At 45.1% G+C, this 21,464-nt stretch overlaps 6 protein-coding genes, 1 long non-coding RNA gene and 6 other non-coding genes across 13 annotated transcripts; 10 read left to right on the top strand and 3 right to left on the bottom strand.

The window, feature by feature from the left end:
- Positions 1-6,300: 6,300 nt before the first annotated feature.
- On the bottom strand, positions 6,301-7,643 carry LOC117901811. Its single transcript, XM_034812725.1, has one exon. It carries the CDS (start codon positions 7,609-7,611, stop codon positions 6,469-6,471), a length of 1,143 nt encoding a protein of 380 aa, XP_034668616.1. The 5' UTR covers positions 7,612-7,643; the 3' UTR covers positions 6,301-6,468.
- Positions 7,644-7,989: 346 nt separating this feature from the next.
- LOC117901810 (cryptochrome-2) lies at positions 7,990-9,899 on the bottom strand. Its single transcript, XM_034812724.1, has 2 exons — positions 9,139-9,899; positions 7,990-9,076 (listed from the first exon to the last, which is right to left on the bottom strand). Exons 1-2 carry the CDS (start codon positions 9,806-9,808, stop codon positions 8,130-8,132), a joined length of 1,617 nt encoding a protein of 538 aa, XP_034668615.1. The 5' UTR covers positions 9,809-9,899; the 3' UTR covers positions 7,990-8,129.
- Positions 9,900-10,188: 289 nt separating this feature from the next.
- LOC117901812 (sperm-associated antigen 7) lies at positions 10,189-11,475 on the top strand. Its single transcript, XM_034812726.1, has 2 exons — positions 10,189-10,317; positions 10,397-11,475. The coding sequence occupies exon 2, from the start codon at positions 10,451-10,453 to the stop codon at positions 11,261-11,263; it is 813 nt and encodes a 270-aa protein (XP_034668617.1). The 5' UTR covers positions 10,189-10,317; positions 10,397-10,450; the 3' UTR covers positions 11,264-11,475.
- A 525-nt stretch (positions 11,476-12,000) lies between these two features.
- LOC117901809 lies at positions 12,001-13,032 on the top strand. The gene is made up of 4 exons (XR_004649342.1): positions 12,001-12,228; positions 12,362-12,411; positions 12,592-12,642; positions 12,819-13,032. It is a non-coding gene; the product is annotated as an uncharacterized LOC117901809 (long non-coding RNA).
- Positions 12,449-12,523, top strand: LOC117902838. The gene has a single exon (XR_004649437.1). It is a non-coding gene; the product is annotated as a small nucleolar RNA Me28S-Cm2645 (small nucleolar RNA).
- Positions 12,678-12,752, top strand: LOC117902841. Its single transcript, XR_004649440.1, has one exon. It is a non-coding gene; the product is annotated as a small nucleolar RNA Me28S-Cm2645 (small nucleolar RNA).
- Positions 12,910-12,982, top strand: LOC117902842. The gene has a single exon (XR_004649441.1). It is a non-coding gene; the product is annotated as a small nucleolar RNA Me28S-Cm2645 (small nucleolar RNA).
- A 96-nt stretch (positions 13,033-13,128) lies between the features above and the next one.
- Positions 13,129-13,203, top strand: LOC117902839. The gene has a single exon (XR_004649438.1). It is a non-coding gene; the product is annotated as a small nucleolar RNA Me28S-Cm2645 (small nucleolar RNA).
- A 158-nt stretch (positions 13,204-13,361) lies between these two features.
- Positions 13,362-13,434, top strand: LOC117902840. The gene has a single exon (XR_004649439.1). It is a non-coding gene; the product is annotated as a small nucleolar RNA Me28S-Cm2645 (small nucleolar RNA).
- Positions 13,435-13,511: 77 nt separating this feature from the next.
- Positions 13,512-14,678, top strand: LOC117901808 (transmembrane protein 230). Its single transcript, XM_034812722.1, has 3 exons — positions 13,512-13,568; positions 13,743-14,331; positions 14,411-14,678. Exons 2-3 carry the CDS (start codon positions 14,128-14,130, stop codon positions 14,597-14,599), a joined length of 393 nt encoding a protein of 130 aa, XP_034668613.1. The 5' UTR covers positions 13,512-13,568; positions 13,743-14,127; the 3' UTR covers positions 14,600-14,678.
- On the top strand, positions 13,601-13,673 carry LOC117902843. Its single transcript, XR_004649442.1, has one exon. It is a non-coding gene; the product is annotated as a small nucleolar RNA Me28S-Cm2645 (small nucleolar RNA).
- LOC117901801 (protein brunelleschi) lies at positions 14,640-20,283 on the bottom strand. The gene is made up of 10 exons (XM_034812714.1): positions 19,631-20,283; positions 18,812-19,570; positions 17,887-18,752; positions 17,586-17,829; positions 16,956-17,512; positions 16,435-16,889; positions 16,186-16,379; positions 15,929-16,120; positions 15,662-15,869; positions 14,640-15,605 (listed from the first exon to the last, which is right to left on the bottom strand). The coding sequence occupies exons 1-10, from the start codon at positions 19,821-19,823 to the stop codon at positions 15,323-15,325; spliced, it is 3,951 nt and encodes a 1,316-aa protein (XP_034668605.1). The 5' UTR covers positions 19,824-20,283; the 3' UTR covers positions 14,640-15,322.
- A 203-nt stretch (positions 20,284-20,486) lies between these two features.
- LOC117901807 (deoxyuridine 5'-triphosphate nucleotidohydrolase, mitochondrial) lies at positions 20,487-21,415 on the top strand. Its single transcript, XM_034812721.1, has 2 exons — positions 20,487-20,619; positions 20,683-21,415. The coding sequence occupies exon 2, from the start codon at positions 20,683-20,685 to the stop codon at positions 21,244-21,246; it is 564 nt and encodes a 187-aa protein (XP_034668612.1). The 5' UTR covers positions 20,487-20,619; the 3' UTR covers positions 21,247-21,415.
- Positions 21,416-21,464: the final 49 nt, after the last annotated feature.

Genomic DNA, 21,464 nt, shown 5'->3' with positions numbered 1-21,464 from the left:
AGGCTCAGACAAAAACCAAAAGTCAAGTCAAGCCAACAGACCGCAGAGCAGAAAACAACAACAGCCATACTCGCACTCGTAAAAGGGCCACAGTAAGAGCAACGTAAACAATAAAATACATGTAGGAGAACTATAGCCGATATACTAGCGGCTTTATGGGATATAGGATACCCCTCTGCAAGAGTTACTTCACGAAAATCACACTCAGATCATAGGAGATGGAAATTCTTGAAAGAAGTCCTCGAAATATTTGCCTTTAACTTGGGAATGAAATGCCATAATATATACAAAAAAGTATATCCTTTTCACCCATAGATTACAGGGCAGAAGCAGTTGAAATTTTTGGCTAAAGCCTTGCTACCCTGACAGCCAAGGAAGAAGGGCTTTAGGCTGAAGCAGGGACAGAGACAGAGACAGGCCGCAAAAGTTGCTTGCTTTTCTCTGCCTCTGGCAATTCTTTTGCTCCCCCCCCACACACTTCTCACTATTTGTGTGTGTTGATTTGCTTTGTTTTTCCCACACACAGATGGAAACTTTTTGCATGTGGGAAATTTTTTAATTGATTAAAGCCGCATTTGCATTGCGGCTTACAAGCAGCTTAACATTTTGCGTGTTCGTCCCCATATTATTTTTTGGGGCTTTCTCTATTCAACTGTAAGCCGCTGGCCAACTTGCAATTGAAATTTGTTTGCATTTTGCATTTGGCACTGTTGCCCAAACGGAGCTATAGTAATTAAAAATCTACAGAGAGTTGCGGGGTCCCCTAAGCAAACGGATTTACAAAAAAAATGGTCAAATAAAAAGTGCTGCATAAAATATTTACACAATTGTGGAAATGCTGAAAGTGATACTGTTAAGCCCGTGCCAGAATATTTGGACATCAAATATGGCGAGCATCTGTAAAAAAAATGGATTATATTGGTGGATTTATTGTGCGGCTTTTTGTGTTTCATTTTCGTCTGTTATTTTCAACTTTAAACATCAAGCTAGAAACCATGAAAAAATGCAAAACATTTCTCCGCTTCTTAAATAACATTTCCATCAAGCATTTTTCCTTTTTTTGAGCCAAAGATTCAACACACAAAAAAACGGTACAGGAAAAAGGTAAAAGGGACAACAACACAAATGGCAACCGAATTGCCCACGGGGATTGCAGTTAAGCAGTAAGATCCAGAGAGTGGAGTGCGGAGAGCACTCTCCCGGGTCTCCTCTGACTCTGACTGGGCCTAAGCCAATCTGCTGCAAATGGAAAAATAATAAAATCAAAAGGCCAAAAACCAGAGCCAAAGCAAAAACCAAAAACCAATGCAAACCCCAGCCAACGGGGCCAACCGAAACTTTAGCAATAAGCCAAACGGAAAACTTGGACTCATAATCAGGCGGTAAAGGTCGAACCATTGCTTGTGGCTGCCAAAAATTGATGGAAAATTCGAAATAAAGGGAATATGGAGGGTATGAATTTTCCTTAACGATTTGCATTGATTTCTCGGTCCTTCTGGCTTGATGCGCTGTGGCTGTGATTCTGACAGAAGTTGGGAGTACGTATGCGTAGGTGGAGAAGAAGATTAGCTCGTATTTGAGGTGTTTGTGATGGTAAAGGCTTGAACATTATTTTAAATAATTACTTTTAAGAACAATTCATAGCTAAAGTCTCTTTTTAGCGTAATAAAAGTGTACCATAAGAACAAGTATCAGTCATTAGAAGTCTCCTTATTAGTTTGTCTTTTATTTGCTTTGGTGGTTGATGGAAAATTATTTAAAGTTTTGCTTACCACATCATTAAAGTTATCCAGAAATTGAAATGCTGTCTGGCAGCAATTTTGTTGTTGTGTGGAAGAGTGGATGGATCCTGCCAATGTTTATGCAATCCTGTGGCCCCACAGCGGCAACTGCAACCGCAACACCAACAACGACAAAAACAGCAAGAACATTTTACCAACTGGAACAACAGGAATAACAACAACCAAGTCATTTTCTTGTAAAACATACAAAACATTTGGCCATTTTTGACTGCGCCTGGGCTCCACATTATTCTGCTACCCAAACAGGAGGGCATCACGATTTTATGCAGAAGTTTGTCATGGAGAAATAACTGAAAAGGCTAACGATATCCATCTGTCAGCTTCTATGGCAACTAGTCCTTAAGTCGAGCTTGTACATTGTTTTATTACATCATGCATCGTCCATCCCAATGTGAATTTTGTTGTTGGGCAATTATAGTACACAAGCTTTTGGCAGTTGCTGTTTTTCAATATTTGCTGCTATCGCTGCAACGACAGGCGCTATTGTTGTTATATTTGTTGTATCTGCGGCTGGCTCTGCTTTGGTGTGTGTTCTTTTATCGGTAGGGTTAAGGGGTATATCCGGTTGTATCTGATAGCAGAAATGGCTATAGGTACAGTCAGAGACACGGGTTTATATTTTGCTGCTAGTAAAAGTGTTTTTTTTTGTTTACTATTTTATTTTCTTGATTTAATTTCTTGCAATAGAAACTTACTAGTCGACGCCATAAAAATAAACCCTCAAATTATTTATCTTTTCTCCTATATTACGTACCCATTTGTTGTCTATTTTTTTGTTGCTGGCGTCGATTTTTCCATTCAGCATTCGCACAACTTCCGTTGTCAGTCGTGTGTTTTGTGTTTTGCTCGCTTCGCTACTAATTTTTGCCGCATGTTCATGAACCAAAAAATTGCTGTTGCTCCCATTGCCATGTTCCCCCATGCCACGCCACTGTCAGATCCGCACATCCTGTCCCTACTCCTTGGAGCCATTCCAGAGTTTTGACTCTTACTTCTTTCGACATAGCCAAATGTGTCTTTAATACCCCTATTTCTGGCTGAATAGAGATTCAAAGACCCATCTTTTTATTGATACATGGAATAATAAATCTGCAGGGTATCTAAAGCTTTGGATCATGAAGCTGTTTCTCTTACTTGTTGTTGAATTTTTGTGTGTTACTGTTGTTGAAGTTTTATGCTTGCTGTTGTTGTTGTTGTTGTCATTGTTGGTGGATTTTCTGAGTTTTTTGTTGTCTGACAGTTGGCAGGAAAAATATTAACGATGCCAGAACGCGTTTCAAAACACACACAGATGTATACACATTTTTGCCTTTTATGCTTTGCCTTTTCTTCCTTTTCTTTTTTGTTGTGAAAAATATTTACTATAGTTTTACCGTTATTCTCGGTTGGTTATGCTCCTGTTTTTTCCGCTGCCATTCGTTCGCACAGTTTTGCAAACTATTTTGCCGTAATTGCGGCACATTGTCGTTGCCATTAGCTCTCTCTTTCACTTCCACGTAGTACTGTCTCTTTCTGTATTTTTTTTTGGTATGCATGACGCACTCGTGACGGCAGTTTTTATTCACACTTTAAGAACATTTATTCATCTTTTTTATAAACATTGAATATATTTTTGGCACCGCGCGTTTCATGTTAATTGGCAGCGAAATTGACGTAATGAAATTTGATGGTTTTTAATTGAATATAATAAATAATGGACTGGAATATCTGTTTTGGGTATGTTCTTCAGAAAAAATACAAAGAATGCTACTGAAACCACTCAGAAAATGTCATCATTGATTAACTATATTCCATCTGTGTGTTTTCTTTTGTGTTGTCTCAATTACATAGACAAAAGCTACATATTCTGGTGTAAGTATTTTATTTTTATTTATTTAATAGTACAGATCGAGCAAAACTCTTCTTTAAACTCTTAAACCTCTTGAAATTCTCGGACTTTTCAAGTGTACTCCTCTGACATGGTTGCTCATTAAAGGAAAAAACCGAATAATACTCCTCTCATTCTCTTTTGAGTGCCATGTGCAGCTTCATCTCACATCGCACAGGAAGCTTGCAAGTAATTAAAAAATATACCCAAATTACAGGGCACAATGAGAACACAACAACAGCAACAACAAGAACATCGACGACGGCAAACGGCAATCATAATGATTGCATGAACGTAATGCAATTTAATGGCCAACAATGGAGGCGAGGACAGTGCCAACTGATGGGCGTAACCACACTCGGACGGAGGCTTGAAGTGTTGCAGATATTGGTCAAAAGTGCCGCCAATACTGTGCCGGACATTGAACTGCAGATGGAAGCGAATGTGGACAGTGGGATGCGATGTGGTGGCCAGAGGTGGGACAACAAAAGCCACAGCCAGAGAGCCGAAGCCGTCGAGAGATAAACGCCCACATGGGCAGCTATCCGTTTGGGACTCCGCACCGAACCGGACAGGATGAACTGATGGACGGACAGCGACAAAGTGCGTTCACATAATAATAATGGAAATAATTTAACTTATTGGATTTTAATGGGATTACACATGCGCAACATGGCCGCTGCGGGTATTAAAAGTTGGTCAACTTCCCGGACACGGACCCTGGACTGGACCAAACCAGACCAAAGCGGAGGACTGTAATGGCCCTTGGCCAGCTCCTGGCCAACGGAAATTCCGGCCAACCAACCCATGATGATAAAGATAATGATGATGTTGATGGGCCTTATCCTCCCACACCGAACAGGGAGCGGGAGCGGCCCATTTCATGCTGATTGCTGTGATTGCCGCCGCCTATTGATTTTTCTTTTTTCAAAACCGAAAATAAGTACATAATTTATACAAATCTTTTGTATGAAAACAAAGCTTAAAGATCAACATTAATTGACTTGAATTATATGCTCACGTGAAGGGCAACAATTGCTCTGAAAAACATTAACCAAAATTGCAGTTCACTTTTGAACTTGCCTTGAAAGTGCTTTAAAAATGCATCCTCAAACATCGTTTCAAGGTACTAGCACAAACCAAAACTGAGTTTCCCATAGGCTGCGTGATGTTAATATCGCATTTCTGTGTGCAAAAAGGCCTTGAGTCTTCCCAACTTTAGCCCAAAAGCAAATGGTCCGTTGTCTGACCTACTCCTGGCGGGCAACTTTTCGAAGCGTTTTCAGTTACCGTTCGTTCGCCATGGCCCCAAAAAAAAGTTTTTACCCGTCAGACCGACAGTCGTCATCGGGAACCACAGCAACAACTACAAGTACAACAAAAGCAACGACTGATGCATCAGTTTAGCACACCGCAGGAGCCACAGCTAACCACATCATTTCCAGGCGCAAACTGCCACCGAGAGCCATGTCCCTGTCCATGTTCCCTGTCCGTATCGGAGATGTGCGGCGCAGGATATTGCTGTTGATGACTTTGATATGTATACTGACTTGTATCTGTCTGGTTTTAGCTCTCCATCTCTCCTTCACTCTCTCTCGTTCGACTCTTTCTTTGCTTATTCCATCGGTTATGGACGCACTCTGCTTACTTCAGTGTGTAAGGATTTCAATTTCCATCGTAGGAAGTGCCAGGAGCGGACCGTGGACCTGAAAAACTTAATGCGGGCTGCAGAAATAAACATTTAAATTCGGAGAATCTGATTTGTGTGGCATTACTCAGTAGTACTGGGTACTCAGGAAGTTATAAGTGGTAGAATTATGGCATGGTAGAATGGTAATTCTCCCCCGTTCGCTGTTCATTATCAGTCTGACCGACTTTTCAGTTTCACCATACCGTTGCCATTGCCTACAGCCTACCCAGTTATCACTTCCCCGCCATCATTTTTATTGCCTTCCACACCCCCACATTTTCTGACCGCATTTTAGCTTCATTTACAGTTATTTGCATTGCCCCACCTGTACCCGTTTAGGATGGGTGAGGAGGGGTTTCAACCGCAAATTCAATTTTGGTTTAGAGCCGACAAACATTTTGCAGCATGTTTATGTCCGTGTGTCCATGTGTCCGTGTGTCCGTTCCATTGTTAGTTTGTTTCCCGCACCCAAACCATCCTACGCGCGTTTTAATGCAATTTATGTGAAGTGTTTTTGGCCCCGGCTCCGGTTGCCATTGACCACAAAACGATCTTTTGTGATATACTTGTACAAAGAGTGCCGAGTGGGCCATGAAGCGGGAGTTCCGTATGTAGATATGTATGGCCGCAGGGGCAGTGCAGAAATTGGACTCTAGTTTGTTTTCCATTTAAACATGACCGGGCCTGGCGCCAGCTGCCAGTCCGCCCGTGGCCATGTCCGTGTCACAGTTGGGCAGATAATCATCGTTGCCAAACGACAAACAATTTTGCAGTTTTGCAGTTTTGGCCTTTGTCTGGACACGTGGAACTCGCATCCGATTTCATTAATAAATGCCTAGCATATTGTGGCATCCGAGAGGAAAGGAAAGAAAGAGTATGTGAACTCCTTTGAAAATGAATGCCATCTAAACAATATCTAATAATTAAATGCCACAAAAATATATGACGCTGATTAACTGATTCTTTATCTATGTGTGTTTGTTTGCTGTGTGAGTGTGAGACTTGCATCAACGGTGTACATGCAGTGTAATATCTGGCCAAATATTAAACAAATCAACTGGTGGGATCCAAACAAGGTTGTGTAGCAGGAAACCTATGCGTAAATCCCACTACTTTTTGTCAAACTTGACGATGCGCATGTCATCGGCGAGGCACTCCAGATCCTCGGCATCGCGGCGAAAGCGATAGGTGCCAATGTCCTGGGAAGCAGACTCTGGCAGCTTAATCGTAATGCCCTTGTACGAGAATTCGCCTTCACGTTTCTCCGGCACCTTGAGCAACATCTCATCGTTGTATTCGTCATCGTTGCCAATGTCGATATCGGTGTTGTTCTGGACAGTCGGATCGGATTCATCGTCCTGTTTCCAGCCATCAATCTCAATGGGCGTAATCTGATTGCCATCCAAATCCAGCACGGAGCTCTTTTTGGCCCCATCACCATTGCCATCGCTAGCTGTGGGTGCCTGTGTTTCAGAGGCATCTTCAGTGTTCTTTGCTGAAGATTTATCCATGGTATTGGGTGTTGAATCTAGCAACTTCCCCGATGTCTGAAAGTTGCGGCGAAACTCCAACTGTCCCTTGGCGTCAGCGAAGTACTGCAAACACAGCTTGGTGCGGCACATCAGACTGGTGGCCATGCGTTCCATGGTGGCACGGTGATTGCCCTCAAAACCCAGCACATCACAAACCTTGACAGTGGAATCTGCAGGGAATAGATCACCATCGCTGGCTGTGGAATCTCCCTTGCCAAGATCGCGAATGTTGATTTCTGGATCGGGCTGCTTGCGGCACAGCAAACTGCTGGTCCAGCGGGACATTGTGGTACGGTGCACGAGTATTTCGTTCCTCAAATTTAATAGTTTGCCCTCCAAATCCATCTCAGAGCTAAGTTTGACGGTGGAATTGGCAGCTGCATCATCAACATCGCTGGCTGTTGGAGCCTGTGTCCCAGCAGCATCAGCAGTCGTCTTTGGGGTTGACTTCCCCTTGGTATTGGAAGTTGCGTCTTCCTCGGTCTTCGGCAGTTCCACCTCCGGGCGCAGCAACATCGGGGATGTCAGAAAATTGCGTCGAAACTCCAGATCGCCCTTGGCCAGGTCGTGTATGTTGATGTCAGTGATGGTAATATCTTCACCCAGCGACTCTGGCTTCTTGCGGCACAGCAGACTGGTGGGGAGCATGCTGCAGCGGGAGTTCATGCGGTACGCGAGAGCGCGGTGCATGAGCATCTTGCACTTCATATTACGAATCATTTTTAAATTTTACAAAAGAAAAAAAAAAAGAAAAATTTACGGAAATTGTTTTTTTTTGATTTTCAAACAAAAATTGGAATTGGTCTTGACTTGTCGAACTGTGGGTTTAGACTGAGATTCTGGTATAACCCAAACGACGTCTTACAAAAAGCCTGCGTAAACTCGATTTCAGTCGATTTTAAAGCCAAGTTGTTTTGGAAATAGGAAATATACTTGGAAACTAGCAAAATGCAAGCGAGAAAACAATCTAAGCAATGTATCCCATTGGACTTTACATAGATGTAAATGAAATATGAAATAGTTAAAGAGGACAAAGCTTATCTTAACAAGGTACTCCCCTAAAATAATTGAATAAATATTAATTAACAACAAAAGGAATTCGTTCATTTTAGCTACAATTTCTAGTTCAATTCCATTCGCAGAGATTCTGCAATCACATTATAAATTCGTTTCAAAATAATACAAAACAATATGTACCCCTAGCAGGGGTAGCATAATATATGATATACAAATGTCTTTTAACGTTTTCGTTTGGCGGCATTTCCTGTGGACTTGGCCACCTTTCGCTTGCCTGCGGCTGAGCGATCAGCCTCGGGAGAATCCTCCTCCTTGCCGGTGCGCACTTCCCGATTCACTTTGTAAGCTGCACTCATCCGCTTGATGTTCTCCTTGTGCACCAGCTCGTGCTTGACGATGCGATGCGGATAGTCAACGCCCAGAACGCAGCCGTATGCCCGCTGGTCGGAGAGTGTGGCCTTCCAGGGTTCGTAGATGCAGCCATTCGGATACTTGGCCAGCTCTGGCACATACTTGCGTATGTAGTGGCCCTGGGGATCGGTTTTCTTGCCAAATGCAACGGGGCTGTAGACTCGAAAGTATTGGTGAAAGAACGCCGATGCCGAGAGCCACATCCAGTTGCCGGCATTCAGGGCCCAGTCCTGATCCAACAGCAATTGCTCGAACACACGCTGTCCCTCCTCCCAACTGATCCAGAGATCGCCGCGCGTCAGGAAGCAAGCCACGGCATGTCGTGCCAGATGGTGTATCCAGCCCTCCTTCCGCAACTGTCGCATAATGGCATCGATGAACGGATACCCTGTGCGTCCATGGGTCCAGGCCTCCAGATGGTCGGCCTGCTCCTGCCAGGGTATCTGCAGGCAGTACACATTCCCGAGCATGCGATCAAAGTTGGGTTCGGCAGCAGCCACCGTGTAGTAGAACTCACGCCACATAACTTGTCCAACGAGGGAGACGGGCGGCTGCGAGTGCTTGGGCTGCCGCTTCAGAATCTCCTTCAACTGCTGATGGAAAAGCCTCGCACTGAGGCATCCAAACTTCAGATACGGACTGAGCACTGTGGTACTGGGTTCCAGGGAATTGGGTGCAGTGTTTGGCTTCTCGAAGCGAGCCACCCAAAGCTCATCCCGCAGAGACTCTTTCATGCGTCTCAGACCCTCGGTTTCACCTGAATCATCATTGCTTGTCAAACATTAAGTTACTCTACGTGAAATTTAATTGATTTCTTACCGCCAGGGAACTTATTGGGTCCCAGATCCTCTGGTCTCTTCACCAACTGCTGTAGAGTGGGGCAATCGTATGCTGCTTCGTCCTGCTGCTCCACTTCATCCTTGGGCGGCAGCGCTTTCTTTGACAATTTCTCTGGCAACTCCAGCACCTTGGGAGTTTTCAGCTGTTCAATCACACTCAAAAACTTTTGATATGTGATGGGAGCCTTGCCCAGGTTCTTGGCAATAACCAGCTCTGGATTGTAAATTGTATGGGAACAATGTGTGTCCACCTTGATGCCAGCGTCTTTGGCCAGTTTCTGAACAGCTGCATCGCGTTTCAGGGCGTAGGGCTCGATGTCCGTCTCGAATGTCAGGAGTTCCACGCGCCAGCTTTTAAAGATGCGGGGAAAAACATCCACGGGCTTGCCCCGCACCACAAACAAACGTGAATGGAGCTGCCTTAGCTGCTGGTCCAGGTCGTCAAGCGTCTGTTGAAGGAAACGCCAGCGGTTGGCTCCCACCTGCATCCAATCAAGGATGCCAGGATCCAGTATGAAAATGGGTCGCACATGGAATTTCTCAGGCGCAACGTTAGCCGCCGCAAAGATTTGCGACAAGGCGGGATTATCGTGGACGCGGAGACCTTTGCGGAACCAGTGGACGAGTGTAGTATGCTTGGCATCCATCATCCATTACCTCAAGGGCCAAAGAATACTTCCAAAAATATTTATCTGCAAATTCAAACACACGGCACGCGCCAGCTGGGAGGACAAAGCTGTCAACTTAACCCAAATGTAGTTACTTACAATTACAGAAACAAAGAAGGGTTTGAAACACGAAAAACAAGCTTAACTTTTTATTTGTAATAATTAATCAGTGCGTAGCTAAAACATTAGCGATTGAGATCGAGTCTGTTGTAAAAACAGCTGTTGTGTAACAAAAATACTACATTTCCTAATACCGAAGGAGTTGGCAGCTTCATCCATTATTTGGTGGTGCAAAAGAACCGTTTCACGGTATATTTTAAAAATACGAACGTATATTCTTAGAGTCCGACGGTATATTTAATCGATAATTCCGCGGTCACACTGGTGCACAAGCACCGGTTGCCAATATATAACTATTTTTACACAAATAAAACAACTAAATTAGCTATTACTGAAGAGTTTGATAAGCTCATAATCGTCGCCAGAGAGTGGTAAGTAATGGAATGATATTTTAACTGGCAGAGCATGCTAAATCAACCCAAATTTCCTTTTTTTTTGTGGCGGCGTCAGGCAGTAAATTAATCAACGAGCGAGCCCTCAAAGAACAGTACAACTGGGGGCAAAATGGATCTCCTCGATTCCATACTGAACGCCATGGATGCCCCTCCATCGGCCAGCGAGCAGCAGAAAACGCTTATCAAGAAGCAGCGTGAAATGATGGAGCGGATGCAAAAGAGACAGAAGGAGGAATTGTTGCGATTCCGAAAGTATGTGGACGAGCGTATGGCCCGCTTTGCCAAAGATGATCGGGTGTCCATCGAGTTCCAGCCCCTGGATAAAGTGCACCGCTCGGTCATTCACGAGATTGCGGAGAACGGCGGCTTCATAGCGATGAGCTTCGGCCAGGAGGATGTCGATCGCCATTCGGTGGTATACAAGAAGGAGCATGCACCCGGCGAGGATGAGGTGACGGCGCGTCGCAATGGCGATGGCTGGAACAAGGAGATTGCCAAAGAATACGCAGAACAACGAAAAGAGCGCCTGGCTCAAGAGCAGAGCGACAAAAAGGCTTCCACAGCAGCAGCCGCAGCAGAGGCGGGCTGCTCCACAGACCCAGACAATACAACGGGCGAGGTGAAGCCTACGACCAATTACAAAGCAAAATATGCCCATCTGATAGGTGAATCTGCGGGCCTGCAGGCAGCAGGCAAAACAGAAACAAACCAAAGCTATGGCTTTGTGCCCAGCAAGAACAAGAAGGACATGCGCTCCATCGAACAAACCCTGGCCGATATACAGGCCAAGAAACGCCTAAAGCTCCAGCAGCAGCAGGAGCAACAGCAAGAGCAAGAGCAGCAGCAGCAACAACTAGAAGAAGAGGCCTTAGAAGTCAGCCAGTCAGCGGCGGAGGATCCTCCCGGGGCTGATCATCAATGAAAGCAATAAGATTTCAATATTAGTTTTGTTGGTTTTGATTAGTCACATGCAATGTCTCGTCGACTGCCATGTAATAATAAGTAAATAAGCAATGTAATTTGTTGGCTAATTAGGACGCGACAACTAAATGTTTATAATGTTGAATATCAAGTGCAGAGTGTCCGATTCGCATTATCTATTTATATAATAAAAGCAAAATTTTTAACTGTAAATAGCGTCACACTTTTACGATACATAGCGGCTACCAGAGCTGCATCAAATCTATTTTCAGTAAGCAAAATAAAAAATAGAAAATGCAGTCTGCTTTTTGCGATCCATTTGTAGAACACGCGCCTGCAACGAAAATTCAAGTTCGTGGACTACATGGGGAATTTACGAGTTTACACGGTCTTGAAATAAATGTAAGCTACAAAATACACTGAAAAAAAATATATCAACAAATTCTCCTTAGAACGAACATTCCAAAATTCAAGTCCACCTATATGAGCAATGGTACTGCATTCCACAACATTCGTTTTTATTACTTCATAATTACAGTACATATTGCTTAATATTGTAATTGTTTATTTTTAGAAATGGAAATCAAGTTAACGGTGCCAATAAAACATCGATAGAGATCAACATAATCGGTGTATGTGCATGTATCGTAGGGCTGCAAAAACATCGATGGTCGTACCATCGGTAATTATAATAAACTAAAATAGAATCTACGGAACTTTGCTTTTATGGCTTTATGTTCCTATTTTTATGATAAGGTTAAGAAATCGCTTGTTTATTTTCTAGACTTCCCTGTAACGAGAGTGCCATCGATGGTCTTGCAGCCCTAGTATATGTAAGTATCGATGATGGCATCAATCTTTTTGCACCTCTAGCGACCGCGACACGTGTTGGATCACAAAATGAATTTTCAAAAAGAAATTTTTAATTTTAAACATAGTCTACGACCTTCGTGAACTAAGGAAAAGGTAAGCTCTAACTTGCAACTGAGACATCTGATAATTATTGCTGATTAATCATACATATGTATGTATGTAGATGACTACCATGCGGACAGTTCTCTTTAACCACAACTAATAATGCATTAATTTTGCTTTGCAGATGTATTAACGATTGACCAATTTACTGCAGCCTGCAGCTCGATTCCATTTGTAAGTGCAATTTATTAAGACCTCACCACAACACGTTGTTATTATGATGATAAACTATGATAGGGACATCTGATGTCCATGACTGATTTATCTTGATAATAGAACTGATATCTCAATGCCTTTAATGCGTATTATACTTTTATGAACATATTAAAATCCAAATTCGTCTCTTATTTACAGAGGAACCCTCACTTTTCCATGGACAGAACAATGATGTCGGAACTCAGCTTTGTAAGTATTGCCTTGGGTATACAATTTATTTTACTCTTCTCCTGATGATAACATGAGATAGGGACATCTGATGTCCATGACTGATTTATCTTGATAGTAGAACTGATTTCTCGAACCTTTTATTTTATATTTCCTTTTATAAACACTTTCTAATCCACATACCTTTTTTCTTGCAGAGGGAAGTGTGATTCACAATGGACACATCCAAAGACTGCATGGGCTAAGCCTACTTTGTAAGTATTTCCTTGGTTACAAAATATTTTCTGCACCTTTCTGATGATAACTTGAGATAGGGACATCTGATGCCCATGACTGATTTATCTTGATAGTAGAACTGATTGCAGCATTCTTTTTCTTCGCATAACGCCAGTCATGAGCACTTCTGATCAACATATCCATTTTTTTTTTTCAGGTGCTCGTCCCGTCGCAGTAATGTCCGTCTTAATTTGATTTGTAAGTATATTAAAGTACCAAGCAACTGCCACCTTTTCTGTGATGATAACTTGAGATAGGGACATCTGATGTCTATGACTGATTTATCTTGATAGTAGAACTGATTTGTCGAACATTGTATTGCATATTTACTTTTTGTAAACGCATTCTAATCCACACACCTATTTCCTTACAGATGACAGTGTGAATCTTAATAGACACATCGAAAGACTGCATGGTCCAAGCCTACTTTGTAAGTATTTCCTTGGTTACAAAACATTTTGTTAACCTTTCTGATGATAACTTGAGATAGGGACATCTGATGTCTATGACTGATTTATCCTGATAGTAGAACTGATTGCGGCAATGTTTCTCTTTTCATATCCAGCCCAGTCATGAGCAATTATAACTCATGTACATTTACTATTTCTTTACAGAGGAAAGTATGATTTTCAAGCGAAACCCAACGAAAGGACGTGCTTTATATTTCCCTTGTAAGTATTGCTTAGCTCTAACGTTTGCTGCTGTCTTTCTGATAATAACTTTGATAGGGACACCTGATGTCAATGAGTGATCTATCATGTTTTTTACATTCAGTTTTACAGTCTATTCACAATGACAGTTGATATTACTTTTTTATTTTAAATACATTTTTACTCCTATTATAGATTCACTCGGGCCGCAGAGGTGAGATTGGGATCATCCATTTGTTGTAACTATTACAACTACGATTGCAATTGAAGATTGATGTACTTAAATTAAACTATACTGATATCCCTTTTAGATGCTACTTTGCATGCCACAAATACATTTCGTGAAAAATCAAAAACCTAGTTTTAATTTATTTTGGTCTCAATCGAAACGCGGGCTGTAATTTGGGTGCTGCCAACTTGATGCAAGGAACAGCTGTTTGCAATTCCAAATAGGTTGGCAGTCCTGGCGCCATCTGTTGGCCACAACAATACTGATAAGGCAAGGAAAAAATCGCCGCTACCTTTCAATTCATTCAATTGCACGAGATCAAGATCAACCTGTTTGCCAAAATCCTACAAAATGCTGCCCACCAAAACGGACTCCCGTCGACGTCTCAATATTGGGGGCTCCAGCCCGGCGTCTGGCGACTACGTCAAGGTGATAGATGACCAATGTGAAACGGATGGGTTCGTGAACGAGCAATGGACAGAACCAAACTTGATACTTGAGCCAACGCCATGGAAAACGATACTCATCATCCTCACGCTGTTCATAGGCGGCACGGTGCGTTCAATAGTCGACCCCGAGGCGGCCCCTTGGTGACTCATCCACACGATAACTCTTTGCTTTGTTTTGTTCTCAGATATGTATTGGCTTTGCCACCATAGACTGGATGGCGGATATAAATCGAGAGCGGCTGGACCGTGTGTGGGCTTTGTCCATTATCGGAGCACTGACCATTATACCCGGCGGCTACTACATGTATGTGCTATCCTGCGTTATGCTGCATCGTCGTGGCTACACCATGGATGATATACGACGACTGGGATAGGGAAAGGGGATTAGCATATGTGTATTTGTCTTTGTTTTTATGTTGTACTATGTTTTGTCAAATACAGTTTTATTGCATTTACTTTACACTACAAATAATTCACACATTTCATTGGCATATTTATCTTAGATCCTTCGAGAAGGTAGCAACAATTCTTATATCTTAAATCCATGTGTATTGCCCCCGCGTCTATTGATTTTTTTGCAGTAGTTATTTCTTGTTTGTTGCATTTGCTTTTTGTATAAAAATATTTGTAAATACGAATTTGTTATCAAAATGTATAATGCTTGAGTGGTTTTGCTTTTTAGTGCGCGAAACATTTGCTATCTATATACACCACTTTGTAAGCCTAAAGCTGTATAACTCTGGATATATAAGATATATATATATATATAAGTGGACTATATTGATTTTATATTATGGCCATTGTCCCTATCAAGCATTTAGGTTGGTTTATATACGTTTTGGTTTATGTTTTGAGCTTAATTATATACAATTTATGCGTATTTATTTACTCGACTTAAAGTTTTGTTTCGCTTTACAAACAATTAATTGCTTTTGATATTACCACAAGCCTAGCGGTATAACAGAGCGGGCATCAAACTATATGTCCGGGGGATTAGCCAATACATACATACATATACACAAGAGACACACACACAAGCACGCACATATCCAAATATATGTTGTAACGAAATTAAACTAGAGACAAGTAACATTTCTTCACTGCTCAACAACGGTCACCTCTATGGGCGGTATAAACTTCCAAACATGCGCCTGCTGCTCATCATAGCTGGACGAGAACATTTCTAATTGACCTTCTACAGCATTTGTGGCGCTCGGACAGGAACGTGCTGACGTTGGCTTTTTCTGTTGCTGTTGCTGCTGCTGCTGCTGCGGGTTGGTGGTGCACTCAATGCCAGCCTTGAAGCGTCCAGGCGTAAAGAATATTACAGAGCAAGTGTGCTGCGTCTGCTCCTGTTTCTCCAGAATGGGAATGGCAATTCTGAAGACAAATGATTAGAAATTAACTAACATTAAAATATATCCATCAGCTCTCACCTATTTGGCCCTGAGAAGGCCACGCGTGTCTCCAGATTGTAGTTCTCCATTCCATTTAAATAATCCTGATAGAACTTGATGCTCAACACCAGATTCTTGAGCGGCTGCATCGAATCATTAGTCAACTGTATGCTAAGCAGCGCACGCTGTCCCACCGTACACACAAGTTCGCTGTGCGGCTGCACAGGCGTATCCTGAAAGCTAATAGCTAAGAGCAAAGAACACAAATGAAAATGGGTTTCTCGTACTCGATGCAGCACAACTTACACCACTGCAGGGGAGATACAGCAGTGAGATCCACCATGGACTGCGATAGGACTATGCCCCGCAAGGAGGCCATGCCCTTGATATCGGTTCCAGTCAGCAGCCAATTGATTTTCACCCGCTCGGCTATATGCTCCGAGCAAAGTTTGCCCAGAGCATCATTAAACGACAGCAGCTGCGTTCGAAAACAGAGTTCTGCAAAAGGATTTGAGTTTGGTTTTAAATCCACCCACACAGGACACAGGAAATATAGATCAAACCTCTCTCTAGATTCTCCGCAACTTCGGCTGCCCGTGCCGCACACACTTGCTCCAAAGAGCAACGATCCACTGGTATGGGCACACGGCAGCTCTCTTTGGCCTCGATGAGTATATTCTTGTTGTCTGTGTAATTGAGCGACATCTCTTGAGCGGTTAGATTGGATATATCCAGCACCAGATAGAACTGTGAAGCTCTAAAAACGAAGAGGAAAATGAATAGAAGTTCGCTTGATCATTCCTTCCACTTACATCTCGGCTGGCAGAACATCCCAGCTGGTAATCTGTGCACTGGGCAGCAGCTCCAGATTTAAGGACACCGCACACTGGCGACAATACCCAGCCGTCAGTGCCTCCCCTCCTGAGTATTTCAAGCGTACCTGCGCCTCAATGTGCTGCGAAAACTGCGAGCCAATGCTGGAGGGTTCAGGCTGCAGGCTCAGTGCCGCCAGCGAGGGCTGCCCACCGGACATGGTGGAGCGAAAGCTGGAGGTTTGCGGCTCGTGGCGCCGATGCTGCGGTGAGCCCACCCTCGAGGGCAAACTGGCATGCCCAGAGCCGGAGCCCGACATCAGGGAATAATCACCAGCAGCTGGTGCACTGGAATGCCCCACCGATGATGGTGGCTGGGGGCAAACGAAATCCGCCTCAGCATACACTTCCACCACAAAGTCAATGGTACCCTGCGGCGGAACTGGCAGCTTGGCCTGCAAAGGGGAATAAACCGATTAAGAATCGATACTCAGCGAGCATTTTTCCCACTTGAAACTCACCTGCAAAGCCTCTTCATCTATCCGAAAGATCTTCCTCTGCAGCTCCTGTTCTACATTTGAGTTAATGTTCACCTCCAGATATTCCAGCGGCAGGATGGCGCTCTCATTGGTAATGGTTATGGTGCAGCTGGAGGACTCTCCATTGTACAGCGTGAGGCTGGCCGAGGTGACGACAATGTCCGCACTATTCATATTGCTAAATGTGGCCGTCTGTGGCAGCGAAGTTTTCACAGCAATTCGCGGCAAGGCGGGTATCACCTCCACCAGATAGTTGGGCGGAAAGCTGCGCCCCCGCATATGCTTCAGTCGACAATTGGACTTGACGCCCAGCGTGTGCGTACTGTAGCCCTGAAGATCCAGCTGCCCCGTCTCAATGGGCGTGCCATGCAACGGCACATAGGTGGGCACATGCGGCTGTAGGACAATGGTCTGGGGCAGCGACTCGAACACAACGCCATTCGTCAGCAGTCGCATATCGGTGACGGTCAGCTCAAATGGCAGGGGATTCCTCAAACGCACACACACCTCGCTCAGATCGTTCTGAACCCACAGGAAAGCTGCAACAAAAGGAAAAGATGATTGTCATGGCTTCATTTCAAGTGCTTCTGGGACCTGCACTGACTGGCTCACCTATTTTATTCTTATCCTTCTTCTTGTCCCTTCTATCCACGGAATTAAAGTGGATGGGCGTGAACAGAAACGGCCCGCTGTCTGCCTTGGCCACCTTGATACGCTGCGGCCGCAAGTGGGGCGGTAAATCCTTCACCTGAAAGTCCAGGCAGTAGGGCAAATCTGTCAAATTTGCGGGCGGTATCACAGTGCCATTCTCCAGCACCAGCGGCACAGGCGAGCCCTCGCACTGGGCGCTCAGATTCTGCAACAAAATATTATTTAGATTTCATTGAAATACTAAATTTAATGGAGCTCCCACCTGCAGTTGTATAGCCATTTCGCTTTGTTCTGTGGGCGACATATTGTCCCATTGGGTCTGCAGCAGGAACGTCATGTGGCGCGTGGCCAGGGCCGAGTGTCCCAATCGCCGGGCAGCCGTGATCAGACTCTGAACCAAATCGATTTGCAGTGCCGGCCAGCCGGCAGCATTCTCCACTACTTCCAGCGGATCCAGGCACAGCAAGTAGCCCGTAAAGCTGCCCAACATCAAGCGATAGCTTTGATGCCAGTCCGGCGCCTGGCTTCCCTGCTGGACATGCTTCAGTGCCGCCAGCCGCTGAAAGAAGGCCGCCTTCCGCTGGTATCCAATCTGCTGATACAGATCCGTAATGATCTCGAATCGTTTGACACGCTCCGGCTCGCTCATACTCAGGTTTATGTAGAGAATGTTCTGCAGGAACATGGCCACGTCCAGCGGTCGATTCTGTTCGATGCAGATGCGTGAGGCCTTCAGCGCCGCCTCCGTTTCAATGGTGGCCGCATGCCGGTACTTGCTGTAGTTGATGATGGCCTTGCGATAGTAGTTGGTGATCTCCTCCGCCTTGAGTATGTTGCCGGGCAGCTCTCCGTTGCGCTGGTTACCGCCCAGCGGTGCTGCCGATATTGTGGATGTGGAAGAGGTGGTCGTGGACGATGTAGTTGGCGTGTCGGAGGCCGAGGAATTATTAGCCGTCGTCACCAAGGAAGATACCGATGAGCAGGAAGACGAGTTCGAGGTGAGCCTCTGCTGTTGCTGCTGCTGCTGGACTGTTGCCTCCCCATTCGTCGTTTCCGGTGCGGTGGTGACCTTTTTGGTGGCATCACTGGCTCGCCATTTCTCGGGGGTATGCCGCAGCGGTGAGGTGCCTGCAATTCCCAGTGGATCGGTTACATTTCTGCTTTTCAGGAACTGTTTTCCCACTTACCCGCTTCCTGCAGCGATGAGTTTCTATGCAGCGTCTCAATCTCTCGCATTTGCGGATACAACAGCATTGCCGATGCCGCACACAGACCCTCCTCGGTGGCCCCCACCCACAGGGAATCACCCACCGTTCTCAACGTTTCATTGGCGTTATGATAGAGACTCAGTGCGTCATCGACGAGGCCCGCTTGCAGCGACAAGTCAGCCAGATTCTTCATCACACGGCCCACGCAGCGTTTCCGATTGTTTCGCGACTCCATGTCCAAGCCCACAAAGTCGCGCTTCTCGAAGGGTGCCAGCAGCAGGCTCACCTTTTCCGCCTTCTCCCGCGAACGCTCCAGCCGCCGCGACTCGAGCACCCAAAACAGAGCGCTGACAAAGTCCCCAATGCGCGACTCGAGATCCGCACACGAATCCTGCTCGCGATAGAAGAACGCCTGCGACTTGAAGTTCGAGGGCGTCGTATAGTCATCCTGCAGGCGACGCGGCGTTGACGATTTCTCCTCGCCAATGGTCTCCAGGCCATTGGGTTCGTCGGGTCCAAAGAAAATGGCACGGGACTCGTAGAGTGTGCTGCCATACCGCACCTTCAGGGACTCGTGCAGGCGACAGAGCTCATTCAGCTCCGGTTGATTGTCAAACTTGCCAATGGTGACGAGGCCCAGCAGGCGGCGATGTGTCTGAAAGTCGCCCCAATCATTATGCTCCACGGGATGTTCATGGATGAAGCGCACCCAAATTGTGCGTGTATTGCCGCTGGAATCTGCAAGGGAAGAAGCATTTAGATAGGTCTCTGGGTAGCGTGCTCCCTCAAGTGTTTTACCATTCACTTTGATGCTGTTGACACGTCGCACTTTCTCAAAGGCCCGCTGGAGGATGCGTGCCCGTGAGGGTCCCACACCACGGAGCAGCACCAGCAGGGAGCTGTGATGCAGGGCATTCTGTTCGTAGTCGGGTCGTGACATAACTGGCTCCACGCTACCATGAGACAGCATAAGACCGACCGTAGCACGCATTTACACACACACTGCCTGCGCTCGCTCGCAATACACTTCGCCTGGTGGCTTTGGTCTGGAATTTCACATTTGTTCTCTTGATACGGAACCGCTTGCACACCCCCTCCGCTCCACGACGCACTACTGCCTGTGATTGATGTGCTGCATCAATTGATTTCCATTGTTTTGCATTGATATGTGGCCAAGTGGTTGAGCAGCAGCAGTGGAAAGGCGCCTCCCCCTTTTGAGGTGGTTTCGCTGTTTGATGTTGTTTCTGCTGCTTTCACCTCGAGAATTTCCTTTCTAGCACGTTCACTGCTTGGGATTCAAACTCGGCATGGATGAGGCAGCAGGTAAACCCGAGAATCTGGCTTTAATTGTTATACAAATTGAAGTAAACTGATAAAAACACTTTCAATTGTAAATTTTACAAAGAAATTGTCCAATCAGTGCATTGTCGGCTAGTCGCGGTGAATGGCAAATTGCAGAGATTTCTGTATTTCTGGTCACACTACTACTTGCTGGTCGATAGAATGTAAAAGTGTGTGGACAATCGCACAAAAGTACCGAATGTACCAAAAGTGTGTCGATATTTTGATACTCGCTTCGGGTTGTTTAAAAACTAGAACCAATAATAAATTCAACAGATTGCTTGTACGAAATGGTACATCTATATACAGTGTGGTTTGTAGCTCCGAAGATTTAGAAAATGCGACGGTTTATTTTGGTATATTTTCGACGGTCAGACAGTACATGTCGGTAAAACCGCGGTCACACTGCACCCTATTGACGCTATTTCACCGCCAAAAATTTGCAAGTAAGTGGAATGTTCGAAAAACCTTTGGATATTGATATTATTAAACAGCAACAATCACTGCAGATGCCTTTATCCATTACCAACGACATTCCAGCTGCAAAGAAAATGAAAATCGAGAAGTGTGTGTTGCGTTTCGCCAAACTGACGGAGCACGCCTTGGAGCCGGTCCGCGGCTCTTCCAAGGCAGCCGGCGTTGATCTTCGCAGTGCCTACGATGTGGTGGTCCCGGCCCGCGGTAAGGCGATTGTCAAAACCGACCTGCAGGTCCAAGTTCCGGAGGGCTCCTATGGTCGCGTCGCTCCCCGCTCTGGTCTGGCCGTGAAGAACTTCATTGATGTGGGCGCCGGCGTTGTGGACGAAGACTACCGTGGCAATCTGGGCGTCGTCCTATTCAACCACTCTGAAACGGACTTCGAGGTGAAGCATGGAGATCGCATAGCTCAGTTCATTTGCGAGCGCATCTTCTATCCAGAACTGGAACTGGTCGACAAGCTGGATGACACCGAACGCGGCGAGGCCGGTTTCGGCTCGACCGGCGTCAAGGATCTGCCAGCTGCCAAGAACGGCAACGGAGAGAAGGCACCGCCAGCCGAGCCAGAGGCCACCCCCACCCCCATTGCCACCTAGAGATTGTCTCACGCGCCTTAAGTGCTGCGGCGGTACACAACACTTGTAATTTTTAAGCTAAGCCAACACATTTGTCATTACCGGTCCATTACGTTGACCATTCATTCAATGTCCATACATAAGTACTACTTAAAATGCCATTAAACATTATGAAAATATGTATAAAACATTTTACTGTGGATTTCAGAAGCGCGATTGCGATTGCGACTGCAGCCATT

The sequence above is a fragment of the Drosophila subobscura genome, chromosome U, assembly GCF_008121235.1.
Source record: "Drosophila subobscura isolate 14011-0131.10 chromosome U, UCBerk_Dsub_1.0, whole genome shotgun sequence".
NCBI classification, from domain to species: Eukaryota; Metazoa; Arthropoda; class Insecta; order Diptera; family Drosophilidae; genus Drosophila; species Drosophila subobscura.
This window is presented reverse-complemented; position numbering and strand designations above follow the sequence as displayed.